At 33.1% G+C, this 15905-nt stretch overlaps 1 protein-coding gene across 3 annotated transcripts; it reads right to left on the reverse strand.

Moving 5' to 3' along the window:
• Positions 1–874: 874 nt before the first annotated feature.
• Positions 875–15159, reverse strand: LOC106056494 (ATP-dependent RNA helicase DDX19A-like). 3 transcript variants are annotated; one of them, XM_056007353.1, is made up of 12 exons: positions 14983–15159; positions 11945–12083; positions 11711–11837; positions 9272–9410; positions 8726–8818; positions 6187–6289; positions 5812–5926; positions 4871–5048; positions 4138–4378; positions 3819–3981; positions 3418–3609; positions 875–2667 (listed from the first exon to the last, which is right to left on the reverse strand). In XM_056007353.1, the coding sequence occupies exons 2-12, from the start codon at positions 12005–12007 to the stop codon at positions 2606–2608; spliced, it is 1476 nt and encodes a 491-aa protein (XP_055863328.1). In that variant the 5' UTR covers positions 12008–12083; positions 14983–15159; the 3' UTR covers positions 875–2605. The 3 variants fall into 3 exon arrangements, with proteins under 3 accessions (XP_055863328.1, XP_055863329.1, XP_055863330.1); XM_056007354.1 differs by having other exon boundaries at positions 15033–15141; XM_056007355.1 differs by lacking the exon at positions 14983–15159 and adding an exon at positions 14778–14796.
• Positions 15160–15905: the final 746 nt, after the last annotated feature.

Genomic DNA, 15905 nt, shown 5'->3' on the forward strand with positions numbered 1-15905 from the left:
TTTGTATTTTAAATTTCTAAAGAAAGAGAGTCTATATATGAATCTCTGGCATTACAGGAAGTTCTTTGAGTGTTTGAATAAAGATCAAAAATAAAAGTCTTCAATAAACCAAGTGCTAAAAGAGCATTGTCTGATCGACACATCATAGTAGTTTCAAGTCATCTTTAAATTTTAACATTTCAAATAAGAAAACAGTGACATATTGACACCTCAAGAACTCCCTGTGACATACATTAAAAAAAGCATTTGTTTAGTTTAAAAGCTTGTTAAAATTGCACAACTATTAGAGATTTAATTTAATGTCAACCATACCATAAAATAATCACTCAGATTAGGTATATTTTGGGGAAAAGAATTACTAGCTCCTTGGCCACACTTCGAAAAGTTCGACTGTTATAAATTTAAAAGTAAAAAAAGAAATTTAAATATGGGCTAGAGAAGGAGAAAATATTTAACATATTTACCTTTGAACATTTTTTGGGTGTTTCTGGATTCATTGAAGAGGTGAATAAATAAATGTTTAGGAAAATTTTGTCCATCTTTTAAGTCTAGATCTAAAGACCTATCATTAGAATAGTATGAAGTCTAGTATATCTATATATTCACTTAACCAGGATTCTCTTTTGGGGGAATGAAATAGTGCTAAATAAAAACAATTGGTACAAATATTTCTAATCACACAGATTAAATGTTGAACTAGATGTAATACAAATTTAATTACATAAAAGTTTTTATATTTTCTTGCTAAGATCTCTATTCACTCAGATTCTACTTTCTAAAACTTACTTTCTAATTCTCTTCTTCTCTGTGAACCTACTTTCTAAGACCTCCCAGAACATATCCAAAGCTGCATAGTGAAATAAACAAATGCCCAAATAAGTGAGTGTTTTATTCAGTTCACATTGTTGTCAAGTACAATACATTGGTAGTTGTAAAAAAAACACAAATTGTTCATTGTGTCTAGAACTAAAACAATTGTTTGGAAACAGAAACAGTGAAACTTTAAAATGGGCTCCTGATCTCATAACATGAATCCAACGTAGAACAAATAAAAGAATAAAAACAATAGAGGTTCAAACTGACGGTCCTTGTACAGAGTTCATACAAGTGAAGGCTGTTAAAAAAAATTCAAACATTGATGCCCAGTCATTTAACTAATTTCAAATACCCAACAATCATTTGGACACTTGCATTCTTCAGCTTCACACCATACCAAACAATATCAAAAAGTACAAAGCAAAACATTTGATCTATTAGCCTCTAATTTTTTTTAAAGATATATATATAAATATATATGTAAGCTGTTGAATTCTATAGGTTGTTGTTTTTCATGAGGTCTATAACATTTTTGTATGTGTTAAGTTCTATTTAGCCCAATTCAATACATTTGTTTACATGATTAACTTTTGTGTTTTTATTTTATGTTAGGGTAATGTAAAGTCTAATGTTCATAGCTATGACAACACAAGAAAGAGTGACAGTAATTTTTTTGTTTATTTTTGGAAAACTTTGACTTTCAACCCAAAACAAGAGCAGAAAATTAACATGTCAAATGAGTTGCTTACAAAGAACAGCAGCAAAGTTACAAAAAGAACAATAACAATAAGGGTGGTTGGTCTCTTGGTGCCATGCCAAGTAATACATCCCAAGATTGGATTGAGCACCAGAAAGAATTCTAGTGCAGAGAACAATAGCTACAGAATTGTTTTCTAATACAAGGCAAGATGACCAAGACAATGATGTAATAGAGCAACACAGTAGATTTAATGTATCACCAGTCCTTCAAATTTACAAGGTTATCATGGTGTCTATGATTGAAGGCTTATATTAAAATTCATATATTAAAAACTTCATTCAATGTTTACTATTACATTTCTAGTAGTGGAAGTTTGAAATTCAGAACTATGAAACAATATTATACTTTTAGTATAATAATAAAAATATTGAGTCTATTATTAATAAACACAATTCTATAGAAATAAACTTTGAAATGTTACATTTACAAAGGACAAAATTACAAAAGCTTTTTATGTGATTACATCTTCAAATAAGACTATCATTTAAAATAGATCTATCATTGACTTGTATTACCATTCCCCAACCACCAAATTGGGACATTTAAGCAAGGAGTGGAATACCATTAGGAGTCAGGAAAATGTGCAAGACTTTATAAATTTTTCTGAAAAGTTAATGATAAAAGCTAAATTCTGTTTTCCCACACTTGAAATAGCCTAGTTGGATAAAAACTTGTTCAGCCTTAATAACGTGAATTGTAAAAACAACTAAGCAATATGTATGTACAAAGTATAAAATACTAAACTACTTAAGCCATATTTTTCTAAACAATGTTCAGTAATCATATAATTTTTTTTTACATTGTTCTTAACAACTATAGACTATACTGATTGTACCCTATCTATAAGTTTGTTGGATGTATTGAATATATTCTATATACAATGAATGTCTTGAAGCTCAATAAAAATTCAATAAGTCATTCTATTGATGTACAAGTTGAGTGAGGCTTATGTCATTAACAAATCAGCTAAAAATGGCAGCAGATGTCCTTGCTAGACAACTAACTTCTTTTTTTAAAACAAAAGGGTATTCAAGAACTGATTTTCTCAATTGCATCTAAATCTCCTGCATCCAACTTTGATATAGTACGACCTGCGGAGAAAAGAAATGTCTAATTGTAAGATGTTTTATGTTTAATCATACAAGTAATAAATATTATTACCAGTATTATCGAAGTAAAAAAAGGTAATTTGAGTGTCTACAAGAAAAAAGAAGGTGTACATTTTAAGTAGTGTCCTATGCAATACAATGGAGATTTAACATGTGGCCATTAAAAGGCATAGATTTCAAGATTAAGGATGAGTGCAGTACTTCAGATGACCACACAAACTAAGATGTAACCTGCATATTCTGCCATATCTAGTGCAAAGTCATTGTCCACTAAGTTTTCATAGCTTGCACCTATCTTCTGCAAGGGCTCTTCATCACAAGAACTCTCCACATATCTCATTAGACAGCAGGAAAGCAAGGAAGTTGGCTGACAAAATTTTAGTGGGTGCTTTTGAACAAAATAGGCATTGTCTAGTTCTTCAAGGTTTGACAAAATACTGTAACATGCACAAATATAGCTACATAGAACAATTAAGATAAGATAATTGATTGCCAAAAAAACTTGCTGGGATTGAATGACCTGGTTTAAAGGAGTTGATTGAGTAAATACTTACCTTGAAACAAAAAAAAAAACAACAACGTAAATGTATTTGACACAGACATTAAATGACTATAAGGAAGCTTGCTAAAATAAAGTCAAAAAGGAAGCTTTCAAAATACTTTAAATAACACCCATTCAAACTTTCATTTATTTTCCAAACTTCGTGCTGTAGACACCTTGCTTGTACTCACCAAAATGTTTCTCTATATATCTCATTGTAGTCATGGAGCGCTGGCCATCAACAAAATTAATGGCGATGCCGTTCTTCCCAAACCTTCCTGTCCTGCCAATTCTGTGCAAGTAGGTTTCACAATCAGGCTTGTTGTCTGGGGTTATAGGGAGGTCAAAGTTGACAACTACTGTGACTTGCTCCACATCAATACCTGCATCAAGAAATAGTCAACAATTAGATTCAAGTCATCTAACTCAACATATAAGATTTCTCACATCCACTCAGGAGTAAACATAGTAAACTGTCAATCAAGAAATAGTCTCACAAATGTAATAAGATTTATTTTATTTTCATACTTTTCACTCTTTTTAAACTAGGTAAAATAAATGTCACCAATGAAGTCTGATACAAGCCACTGACCTCGAGCAGATACATTGGTTGTAATCAAGACTTTCTCTTTCCCATCTCTAAACCTTTTAATGATATCAGCTCTCATTTCTATAGGCAGCTCTCCAGACAACAGACCAACAGCATGTCCATCTTTGGTCATCTTTTCGGCCAGAGTGCTAGCTGTCCGTCTAGTCTGTTTAAATATCACCAATGGGAAATTACAATTTAAAAAAAAAAAGACCAAAAGACAAGAAATAATACCAATTGTTGATTGTAATTGATTCCTGCGGTCATAAACCAATTCTTATATTAATTATTATATGTTTTTTATTGGCTTATGTTAACTTACAGCACAGAAGATCATAGACTGGCCAATGGAAATGGCCCCATAAATGTTGGACAAGGCTTCAAATTTCTCCTCCTGGCTGCTGCACTCAATGTAATACTGTTTAATGTTGTCAAGACTCTCCTCTTCACGACGTAACTTTATAATCACAGGGTCATTAGGGATTATTTTCTCAGCAAAAGCCATAACAGATTCATCATAAGTAGCAGAAAACAACAACATCTGACAGTTGGGTGAGAGACCTCTTAAAACGAAAATCAAAATAAACTGAGTATGATGGTTAGACTGGTTCAAGTTATAGGTAAACAAAAATATGAGAGTGAATCACTTTTGTTGTAAGATATAGATAGGAAATTGGAGAGTGATTTATATATTGTTTAAAACTAAAGATAGAAAGTGATTCAAAGTTGTTTAAGTTAAAGATAACAAAAATTAATATGAAAGGGAATTAAAAAATGAAACCTGGTTTATAGCAATGATTATATGCTACATTCTAAATTTGGAACCAAAGTACCAACAAAAAATGGTATATGACTATATTAGTTAATTAAGACCACTCAATTATAATAATCCAAACTATTTACCATAATTACTTATAATCATTAGCTACATTAACTGATATACAAAGTTATAATACAAAAATACACATTTGATTTTGTGTTCTTTAAGACAAAAATAAGGTTCGAGATTATATAGTAATGCTGAAATTTTTAGAGCTACCAAAGAATTAACTTACTTCTGTAATCTGTAGGACTGGTCCTGGTGTCCTTGCAAACTAATCATCACATCTGCTTCATCCAGCACAAAAACTTTGATTTTTTTCAAATCAAATGCACCAAACCTTGTGGCCCAGTCTTGAGTAGTGCCTGGTGTACCAATCAATATGTGACAGTCCAGTTTGTCTCCTCTACTCACTGAAACATTCAGAAGGAATGAAAATAAACTTTGGATGTTTGGATGTTACAGTCAGTTAAAAATGTTGATTAGATGAATAACTTACGTCATGTAGTCTAGATTAAGGAAAAAAAAATTAATTAAACAGAAACCTTCCCAGCTGGCTTCAGTTTGTGTGCATGACCATTGTTAAAGAAATGAAATTAACCCATTGCAGACTCATAGACATTATCTGCAACATATCGAGGTCAAACCTGGGTCTTCATCAAAAATCCTTTTTTTTTTATAGGAAAAGGGAGATTAAATCACATCCACCATCAAAATCTTCACTAGATGGTAAAAGAGTTTCCCTTTCAGACCTTGCAATCTATGGGCGCAGATGATATAAAGCTCAACCCTTTCTATGGCTGACAGTCAACAAGGGTGTCAACTGCTCTTACATCCCCAAAGTACGTCTGACAATCATTTGAGTTGGGTGGACTCAGGGTCATCTAAAAATCCCAATGTTCAGAATTCCACTCTTCAGCAGGATTCAAACTCAGGAATCCTCAGTTCGGAAGCCAAGCGCTGTACCACACAGCCATGCCCCATAATCTTCACTACACTGATTTAACTGGGAGTCAACTTTACAACAAACAGGAACTGTCTTAAGTCAAAGATGCTGTAGATTGCAACCAACACTTTTGAATGTACTTCTGTTGATGTCCCAACATTTAATGTTGGTACTTGTATTGTTTGATCATTTATTATATGGTTGTATGAAAGTGACAATGTTTTACCCACCTCTTTCACCCCTGACTGCATGCACAATCCGTAAGCCACTCATAAATTTACTCATTTCTTTAGTGACCTCTCCAATCTGTAGTGCTAGTTCATAGGTTGGAGCTAAACATAAACACTGGGGACAATAATGATAAAATAACATGACAAGTGCTGATACATGACCAACTACAAACTAAGCAGTGAGGGTAAAGAAAGTTGTTACCAGATGAATACAACTCAAACTAGATAAATATCTGCAGTTTAATTTAAGCAATCAGCTACATACTTTTGCATAAGTAAAAAAACTAGTTATAAAATGAGTTCAAGTCTAACAACAAAGTTTCTTTACTGCATACTTGCTTTCAGGGGGGGTAATGAGTGTAAATACAAAGTTACCTGAGGATAGTTTTTACTGACATCCACTCTGCTCAACATTGTCAAGACAAAGGCTGCTGTTTTACCTGTACCACTCTGACTCTGTGCTATCATGTTGGTTGGACTGAAAATACAATGAAAGTTTCCAAATAGTTTGATAAACACATAAAACGAGTAAAAAAAAAGTCAATTTTGACATTTAGTATGACGTCACCACTGCGTGTTACTATAAATAGTAACAAACATTTGGGAACAAATTTCTCAAAAAGTATAAAAGATTTTGAGCTGAAACTTTCCAAATATGTTTATACATATATTATCAACATGCCCTACTAAAATTATTATATTCTGAAGTGTATTACCCTTTGAAAATATTTTTTTTGTTTATGGGTTTTTTTTTGTAAGCAAAAAACTCAAAATAACATTTTACAAATAACCATAATTTTAAAACTTTTCATTTAATTAAAGCCAAAGTAGTAGGGTGTGTTCAAAACATACTATCCTTGATATGTGCCAATTTTCATAAAGATATATACACAACTTTTGAAATAATTTGAATCCATGTCAAGAAATTTGTCAAAAAAATTAAAATGGAGAAAACTGAAATATAAAGGGAAAAAATCTTTTTTTTTCCAATGAATACTAACTTAAAAGCCCCCCAGAAATGTGAATCATCTGCCATGGCCTTTTATTCCACTTGCATTCTTTTATCCTGCCTTTTTACTATTACTTTGTGTATTTTTCTATGTTTTGGACCCCCCCCCCCCCCAAGCCTTTATCTGCCTTTTGTTCAACGAGTGACATCTCTATTTACAATAGTGTCCAACACTGAAACCCCTTTCAATGAAGATTTCTGATGAAAGTATTTTTTTAGGTTTGGTACAAACATCACAATAATTAGTTAGACATAACCTCAAAATGTAAAACTTTACTGGCTTTATGAGGATTGAAAGATAGAACAGTTGCTATTCCATTTTTGCTTATTAAGCCTCTTCTATGTCATAGACCATCACATGATGCGGTTATCTGTACATGTTTTTTTTTTCATTTTTGTTTAGCTGCTGTCAACATGCTTTCATTAGCAGTACTTTCAGTTGGGTTGGGCTGCAATATTCATATGGACTAGGGATCTGTGACTCTGTATCTCTGTTGATAACTACACAATAGATAGCTAGTTAAAAGCTCATATTTATATTTTCATAGGGAGAAGTTTCAAATAAAAACTCATCTGAAGAATGGCTGCAATGAAAAACTATCTTACTTGACAAGCCTCATTTTCTTTCATTTACTGAATAGTCTGGGGATATTTAGATCTAGTTTACACATGGTTTTCATCCTGATTTTATTTTTATAATTGATTAGCATAAGTACGTGATATTGTAATAGTTGTATCAAGGAAATTAATAAGGGCTTGAATGTCAACAAATAGATATCCTTTTAAATTAGAACTTCAGTAGGTCTACTCTCCTTAGTTATAGATACACTATATTTTAGTTTTGAACTAGATCTAGATAAAGAAACATACATCAATAACATCAGTTTCATGATAGTCTCCTTCATTAGACCTAGATCTAGTACTATAGTAGTCTCAGCTATTTCTTCAACATTAGGTTCCCTACCGGTACTAGATCTAGTACTAGTCATAGCCACTAAGTCTAGATTGTTTTCATCTTCCAGTATATTTATTCACTCTAAATTTATGCTTTTATTGACTTCTTCCTTCTTTTATTAGATCACACTTTATCATTATATCTATATAATATTGAAGAAATAAACACTAGACTAGCGATGTAAACAAAAGCATGCGCCGGAACTGTTTATGGTAAAGCTACCATAAGCTTTTGCAAAGAGCTCGCTGATTGGTCGGAATAATTCTTACTTACAGGAAATGTGTTTATTCGACCAATGGTAATTCATTTTACAACTAATTATACTGTTGATACAAATAGGATTCTAGCATTTCAGATGAGAATGGTAGTGAAAAAATTTTGTAAATCGGACAAAAAATAAAAAAGTTACGTTATTTTATATTTTTTGCATAATTAATGAGCTAAATTAATTAGAACACTTGATATTTTGTAAAATTATTTTAAAATATTTTAAAACATCTAATATAACTAAAAATAATGAAAAACTGTAGAGAAATGGATAGATAATCATTAGAAACCATATCTGAAAAATGTAAAAAAAATAAGAAAATTGATATAATTGAGGTGAATCCTCCCCTTAACAAGCTAACAATGGAGAGTAAATCTTTATTGGTAAGCTAGTTCCAGTAACAGATGCTTGTTATTGATGAGGAAAAGTAATTGAACTAGTAACACAATGCCTTTATCAACCTTTAAAATGAATACACCTTCAGCTTCAAAATTAGCTAAGGTGACAAAAGTCACTAGGTATTTAAAGAAAATATTAAATGACAATAATTTTTAGTACATAAAATGGCCTATATTTTCGACTATTCTAGTTCTATCAAAAAAACTGCTTAGGAAAGTTAATTGAAAGTTACAAGTGTTTTTTTGGTTTACTATTTATAATCATACTTTTATAGTTGACTTACGGATCAGCTAGAAGTGTTGGTAAAGCTGTTTCCTGGATCTTGGACGGAGCATTGAAACCCATGTCATAAACACCTTTCAATAACTCTGGTTTCCTATATAAAATGACAAAATAGCAATGTGTACATATCAATGTTACCAAAATGTCCATTTTAGTTTAGTTTAGGTAGAACAGTTTTTTGTTTTTTTCAGCTTAGATCTTCAAAGATGTTTGTATGCTTATTAGGTATTCCATCTTCCAAGCTGTTGTGTTTGCCTTTCTGATATTCTATCTTCAGATCTCTATTATTTAACTATATGATATTCCTTATTCAAAGCTTTATTAACAGCCTGTAGACAGCAATTAACTGATATTTGATATTTTGGATATTTGGCACATCAGCACAGTCATGCCCAGCAACTAACTGATGCAGGAAGGCCTTAAACAAGTGAGAAATTAAACTTAAGTTAGTTGTTTTTTTACGATGATCACAGAAAGAAAATTCTCTTATAGATTTCTATGTTTGTGATTTTGAAGGTAGGGTTACTTAGCTCTTGTGTTGACTTACAAATGAAGAGCTTCAAAGGACTTGACTGAGTAAAGTGGAGATGTTGGATCCTTCCTCAATACTTCAATGTCAGATTTGGACTGCACTAGTTTTGAGTGGAGCAGTTTTTGTAGTAAGGAAATATCACTCTTGGACACATCTGAAAGGTTAAGAAATTAGAAGTTTAAATGGTAATGACTAATTTTTTAGGATTTGGGAAAGGGGAGGGGAGAAGAAGAAGACAAATTTTTTTTTTTTACCAATGAGCAGTGAAATTTGAAAAAAGGAAATGTGTATCATTTTAAAGAAAACTTTACACAGGAAGCATATTAAAGATATAAGGTCAGTATTAAAATTGTCATATAATAAATAAAGGTTCTTATACAGGCAGTAAATATTTCAAGCTACTGGTATTCATTATAACTAGTCTCCAAGTCACCTCTAATATTATTTACAATTTATCATAGGTAAAAAAAAATTAAGATCTATAACTGATGAGATATGAGTGAGACATCATCAGCAAACAGCAGTTCCCAGATCAAGATAATCTTTGTTTTAGCTTTAAGGCGTGCCAGATTAAATAGCTTTCCATCTGAACTACTGTGGATATATATGTTATCTTCCAGGGATTTAAAAGCGCTGGTGAGTACAACTGAAAAGAAGATGCCGAATAGTGTTGGAGCCAGAACACATTCTTGTTTTACTCTGCTCTTGATGGAGAATGGCCTAGAGGCAGAACTGTCAAACTGTACAGTGCCCTGCATATTTTCATGAAAAGCTGACACTAGTTTCCGTAGCTTGTTTGGACAGCTGATTCTCTCTAACCCTTGGTCAAGTCAATAAAAGTTATAAAGAGGGGCTGCCTTTGTTCTCTGCTTTTCTCCTGTAGCTGCCACAGGGAGAAGATCATATCTGTTGTGGATCTACCGGCCCTAAAGCCACACTGCGATTCTGGGTAAACTCGTTCTGCCAAGATCTGCAGCCGCTTCAGTATAAGCCTTCCCAACTATGCTAAGAAGGGCAATGCCTCTATAACTGTTACAATCGGAGTGGTCGCCCTTATTTTTGTAAATTGTTACTATGTTGGAATCCTTCAATTCCTGGGGGACTATTCCTTGCTCCCAGCACTAACTTAGAAGTTCATGGAGTGGCTTGATTAGGGCAAGCCTTCAAGCCTGAATGGCTTCTGCAGGAATACCATCTCCTCTGGGTGCTTTCCCGTGTGCAAGCATGTTAATGGCTGTGCTCAGTTCCTTTACAGAGGGTGTTTCGTCTAATTCACTCAAAACTGAAAGTGGCGGGAAGTTAGACAAAGCAGTTGGTGAGATGACATTTTCAATCTGGTTAAGTTCTACATAGTGCTCTACCCATCGCTCCATTTGCAATGCATGATAATTTTAACTTGAGTAGGGCACACTTGCTGGTGTGAAGTCCAGTGGATCTTAGTAGGATTGCAGAGGCTTGAGAATGCTCTGGCAGTTACTTGTCAAAAGTTTAGCCTTACAATAAACCTCTCCAAGACTGAAATCCAGGCACAAGATGTCGCAGAAATACCAGTGATGCATAATGGAAATCACACACTTACGACGGTGCAGGAATTCACATATTTGGGAACAACAATAGCCAGCAACCTAGATTTAGACACTGAGCTGACAAAAAGAATAGGAAAAGCTTCTGCAGCAATGGCAAAACTCTCCAAGCGTGTGTGGGAAAATACCAAATTGACTACTGCAACAAAAATCCTGGTCTACAATGCCTGCGTTCTGAGCAGACTTCTTTATGGCAGTGAGAGATGGGCAACTTACATGCGTCAAGAACACTGATTAAATAGCTTCCACCTATGCTGCCTGCGACACATAATGTGCATCTCCTGGAGGGAGCATGTCACCAACCAGGAAGTTTTGACACGGGCCAACATGCACAGCATCTATGCTCTCCTTCAACAGAGAAGACTTCGCTGGCTTGGACATGTCACTTGCATGCCAGATGGAAAAATCCCTAAAGACATCCTATACACTGAGCTTGCAGAGTCAGGCCCAAGGGCTTCCCAAGACTAACCTACAGAGGGGTCTGCAAGCGAGACATGAGAGCCACTGGCATCGACCAAAGTATGTGGGAGGAGACAGCCCAAGACCAGACAGCATGGAGATAGACTGTACGTACTGGTACGAACTTGGCTGAATGCAAGAGAAATGAAGCTGCGTTAGCCAAGAGAAAGAAAAAGAAATCTGCCCTGTCAGCTAGCCCTAGGACAGATGAATATACATGCACGAACTGTGGCAAACTCTGCCGCTCCAGAATTGGCTAGATCAGTCACTCCAGATTCTGCCCCATATCAAGACGCAACCAAAGCCAGTGACTCATCTGGGCGCATCCATTGTCTTCCGAGACAGAAGGAGCCATATATATATATATATATCATCTAATAGGTAAAAAAAAAATAAGATCTATAACTGATACCTTTTTCTTCAGCATCGTCCCGACTTTCACTGGGCTGGGATGTCTCAGAATGAGACCCACTAGGGCTGACGTCTTTACTAGCAGAAGAATTTTCACCACTTTCTTTTTTAATGGTAAGAGATTCAATCTAAAAAAAAATGCAAATAAATTTTAAATATTTTTTCCCCATGCATGATGATTAATTTTTCTGATGCGCTTAAGTACCATATATTTAAGAATAAAAGTTGTGTTAACCTTTTCAGTAAGTCCCTTTTCTTGCTTTGTGATCAGGTCTCCCCAGTCATCTTCCCCAGACATGTTGGATCAGTTGTTTTCTTAAGGTGATTTATAATGTTGTTTTTAATGAGATTGTTTCCTTGTAATTCAACTCAGCCTTAAAAACAATTATTTAAGAACTAAAATGATTAACTTTGAAAAAAATACATTTAAGTAAACTATATAATATACATTTACCTTGTGATAATAATATCGAGCCCCTATCATTTGTTTATATGTTGATATAATGTACCATACTTTGTAGAACAGCAAACAATTACTTCATGTTTAGAGACTTGTTTTCGTTCTTATTATCACAAGTCAAAGCCTAGTATTAAAATCCATATATTATGCTTTATATAATGTATTGTTTTGTGTGTCTATTGATTTAGTAATAATGCTGGGAAGAAGATATATTGTAAAAAAAAATAATTGTTTTTTTTTTCTGATTCAATAAAATGATCTGAATACATAACTGAGTAACATGTCCCTTGCAGACTTCCCAATTTTACCAGCATTTGCGGGCAGGACAACCATTTGATTGTCCTATATCCTTATTTTTATGTTCTTGTTTTTTTTAAAAGCTTTTATATGCTTATAGTATGCTCAGAGTGCTTGGTTCAATCTCTTTAGGTTTTCTGTGAAGCTTTTATGCGCTAAGTAAAACACAACTCTGCCAAGCAGTTTAAGCCTCTCTGCCACACATCCCGCAAAAAATGATTTGTAACGGTATTGCACATGATCTATTTCTATACCTTTCCAAGTTAGGTTACTTTGGTTTTCATTGAAATGACAAAGGTTTGAGTTTTTTTTCACTCCAACGTTTGCCAGAATTCAACATTCCACCTGTTTTTTTTACAGAGATGAACTCCCTTTAGTCATTGCTTAGTGTCACATGTTTTCAAATATACTGAATAAGCATATTATATTTTGAATAACATATTTCATAACTAATGTTAGCCCAAAATAATTTAATGGTGGATTTTTCACTTGTGGACATCATTAAATATTATATGTTAAAAGAGTTTTAAAAGATATTTACATTTTTTTATCTGCATTTTCCCATCTATTTGATTTTCTTTTTTGATAGACAAGGTTTAGCGGATAAGGTTAACCACAACTCCATACCATATGAGTCCCCTAAGTCTAATCAACAAAGACCCCCTATATCCCACTCAGTATGCATATCTCAAATCATGCCTGATATTCTAATAACTTATTAAATTTAGAATCCACATCCCAAGTCCCGTCAAAACTATAAGCCAGTATTTCTCAAATTTCTATTGTTGCATCCCCACACCCACATCCCAAATTTTAAAAAATTCATTAACACAACCCTCAACCAGCTCAGATCTGGGAGAGTGTATTTACACCACATCTTAAGTTCTGCCTGAAACTATAATTGCTATTAGCATCCATATCTTTAGACAAGCCAAACCCTAATCCACCTTCCACATCCTGCCCAAAACAGTAATTAATATTCACTTGAAAGAGTAGAGTTTAATCCACCAAAAGGAGAATTAGAGGTTTCATTGTTGAGACAAAACCCAAAAGCCTGCAGATGATGGAGTCATATGAGGTGCCCTGACTTGATTTACAAACTCAACTTCAGTAATGGAGGCTACTAAGGCCTGGACAAGCTCTATTACACATGATACATACTCAAACTGAAAGATAATTTTTACTTATTTAGGGAAACCAGCCCCAGCAGGTATCAGTAAGTTTTATTGACAAATGTCTGATACACTCATCTTGCCACTTTGATTTTCTTCCTATGTCAAACCATTGCAAAACTATGAAGTAAAAATGGTGGTAATCATGACATGTCCACAAGGAGTATTTTACTCTAAATTTTTTTTTAGGTATTTTACTTTAGATTTTTATAACTTGATCAGGATTTCGTTTTACTTTTTCAGGTATAATCAACCAAAAGTGGCAAAAGTACTAAAAGTCTTTTGAATTACATTATAATGTAAATATTAATTTTTAAAATTGTAACTCAAATTTTAAAATCCCATGGCTAGGCTTAATACCCTTAAATATTATATACTATTTCTAGTGCTATAAAAATCTACTAGTACTGAGGCTAAGCTAGATTCAGTGAATTATAGATCTAGAATAATCTAGATCTAGTTGGTAGTTGTTTGTTGTTGTTTTTTTGTAGTATTACTAATAGTCTAATACTAATATTAGTCTAATAGTTTATAGAGAACTGAAGTCAGTTTAGTTGGGCAAAATAAATACTAAATACTTTAGATGGGAGTAACCAAGATTTAGTCATAATTTAGAGTTGTCAGTGACTCTACAGTCAGTCTATCTCTAGAATTTTAGATAAGATTTAATGTAGATTCTAGATTAGTTGATTAGGTACATTTATCTCAGTCAGATCAAATACTAGAAAAACAACTAGATGATAGATCTAGATATTTTAGATGAGCTATCAGTTTCAATATCATTTTCCAAGTAATGAATCAAGATTATAATGAATGGCCTAAACTAAAGGCTAAGTCTATGGCCCAAATTGAAATAGGGCTAGATTCTTTCTAAGTTATTCTGTATAAATAAAGTATATTACACCCAAATACATTTTCAAAAACATAGATCTAGTATTATAATTATAGCTCTGAGTAAATTAAAATTCTGATCTCACATCATCTGTAAGTGTAAGTCTAAACTAAAGTAAAAGTGTCTTAAGTGACAGTAAATCTGAGTAAAGTCTAAAGACAAAGTCACTTCAAATTCAATCTCAAACACTAAACAGTGAAACACTCCTAACTAGTAACGGCTAACAAAGTGACAAGTCAAGTCTCACACTCTAAACTATATTCTGTGTCACTATATGATTATTTATTTATTAGTCTTAATTTTCTTTAATTAGTGATTGTGAGTGAGCATGGACGCCACTGAATCAGTGAATGACTAGTAAGTCACTAGATCTAGTAGTGTGCTAAACTGACTCTAACTGAGCGTAGTAAAGCAATATAGTATATAGCCTAGATTAGATTCAACTTATTTACTTTGAAAATTTTTATAAATGTGTTAGCTAGATCTGGATATTCATTTTTACAGTTAAAAATAGAATAGATAGATCTAGATCTATAGACTATATATTAGATCTAGAAAGTAGAATGTAGATCTAGAATAGATTTATTAATCCAGAGGCAGAACTTCGATGCTAGTTTTTTTTTTTTTAGCACAATTGCCAACCCTTAAATATATAAATATATATTAAAATGCGGAATCATCCTTTTATTCATGCATGACTTGATCTAAACTGAGGATGGAGATCTAGATATAGATATCTCCAGAAATTAAAACATTTTTTAAGCTGTTTTCAAGTTCTTGAAAAATATCAGCCTCACAAGAAAGATTTTTTTTCTCAATCACTCAGTGATTTTTGAGACTACTTTATTGTAGTCAATCAATCAATCATGATAACTGTTGTGACCATTGGAGTGGAATTAATGTTAAATAATATCTGATTATGTATCGCTATTATGGTTATTATTATATTATATTCTTATATGGATTATAGTTGCATAATGCAAGAAAGCTTGCAAATGATTAGCTTTAATACGGTTTATTGAGGCAATGTCAATGTTGAAAGGATTGCATGAAAAATTTTTTATTCACCCTGTCAATGCTGAAGCTAGAGACAGAGAGGATAGAGCATGTCTTTTATAAATGCATGTTGATGCATGGTAAAATGTTCGACAGCGTGCGAGGTATAGTGTGGTAAATAACACGGTAATGACCAATAACACTGGTTTGCATGGAGAACTTATGACTTTTATACTTATATTCTTATTTTATAAATTACAGACGTCCTATAAAAAAATACAGACACATTCTTGAACGTGTTACAAAGATACGTTTAGCGTGAGGACTACATGGTTGCAACGAATGACACGTAACGAGTAACGGACTAGAAAAAAAAATT

This window comes from Biomphalaria glabrata, chromosome 13, assembly GCF_947242115.1.
Source record: "Biomphalaria glabrata chromosome 13, xgBioGlab47.1, whole genome shotgun sequence".
Lineage (NCBI taxonomy): Eukaryota > Metazoa > Mollusca > Gastropoda > Planorbidae > Biomphalaria > Biomphalaria glabrata.

Excerpts from the sequence above, each read along its gene's own strand:
- LOC106056494 (XM_056007353.1), bottom strand. The coding sequence starts at position 12,007 with ATGTCTGGGGAAGATGACTGGGGAGACCTGATCACAAAGCAAGAAAAG. Across the intron at positions 11,838-11,944 it reads AAAAGGGACTTACTGAAAAG|ATTGAATCTCTTACCATTAA; the intron begins GTTAACACAACT and ends ATTTTTTTTTAG. Across the intron at positions 8,819-9,271 it reads TCCTTTGAAGCTCTTCATTT|GAAACCAGAGTTATTGAAAG; the intron begins GTAAGTCAACAC and ends CATTTTATATAG.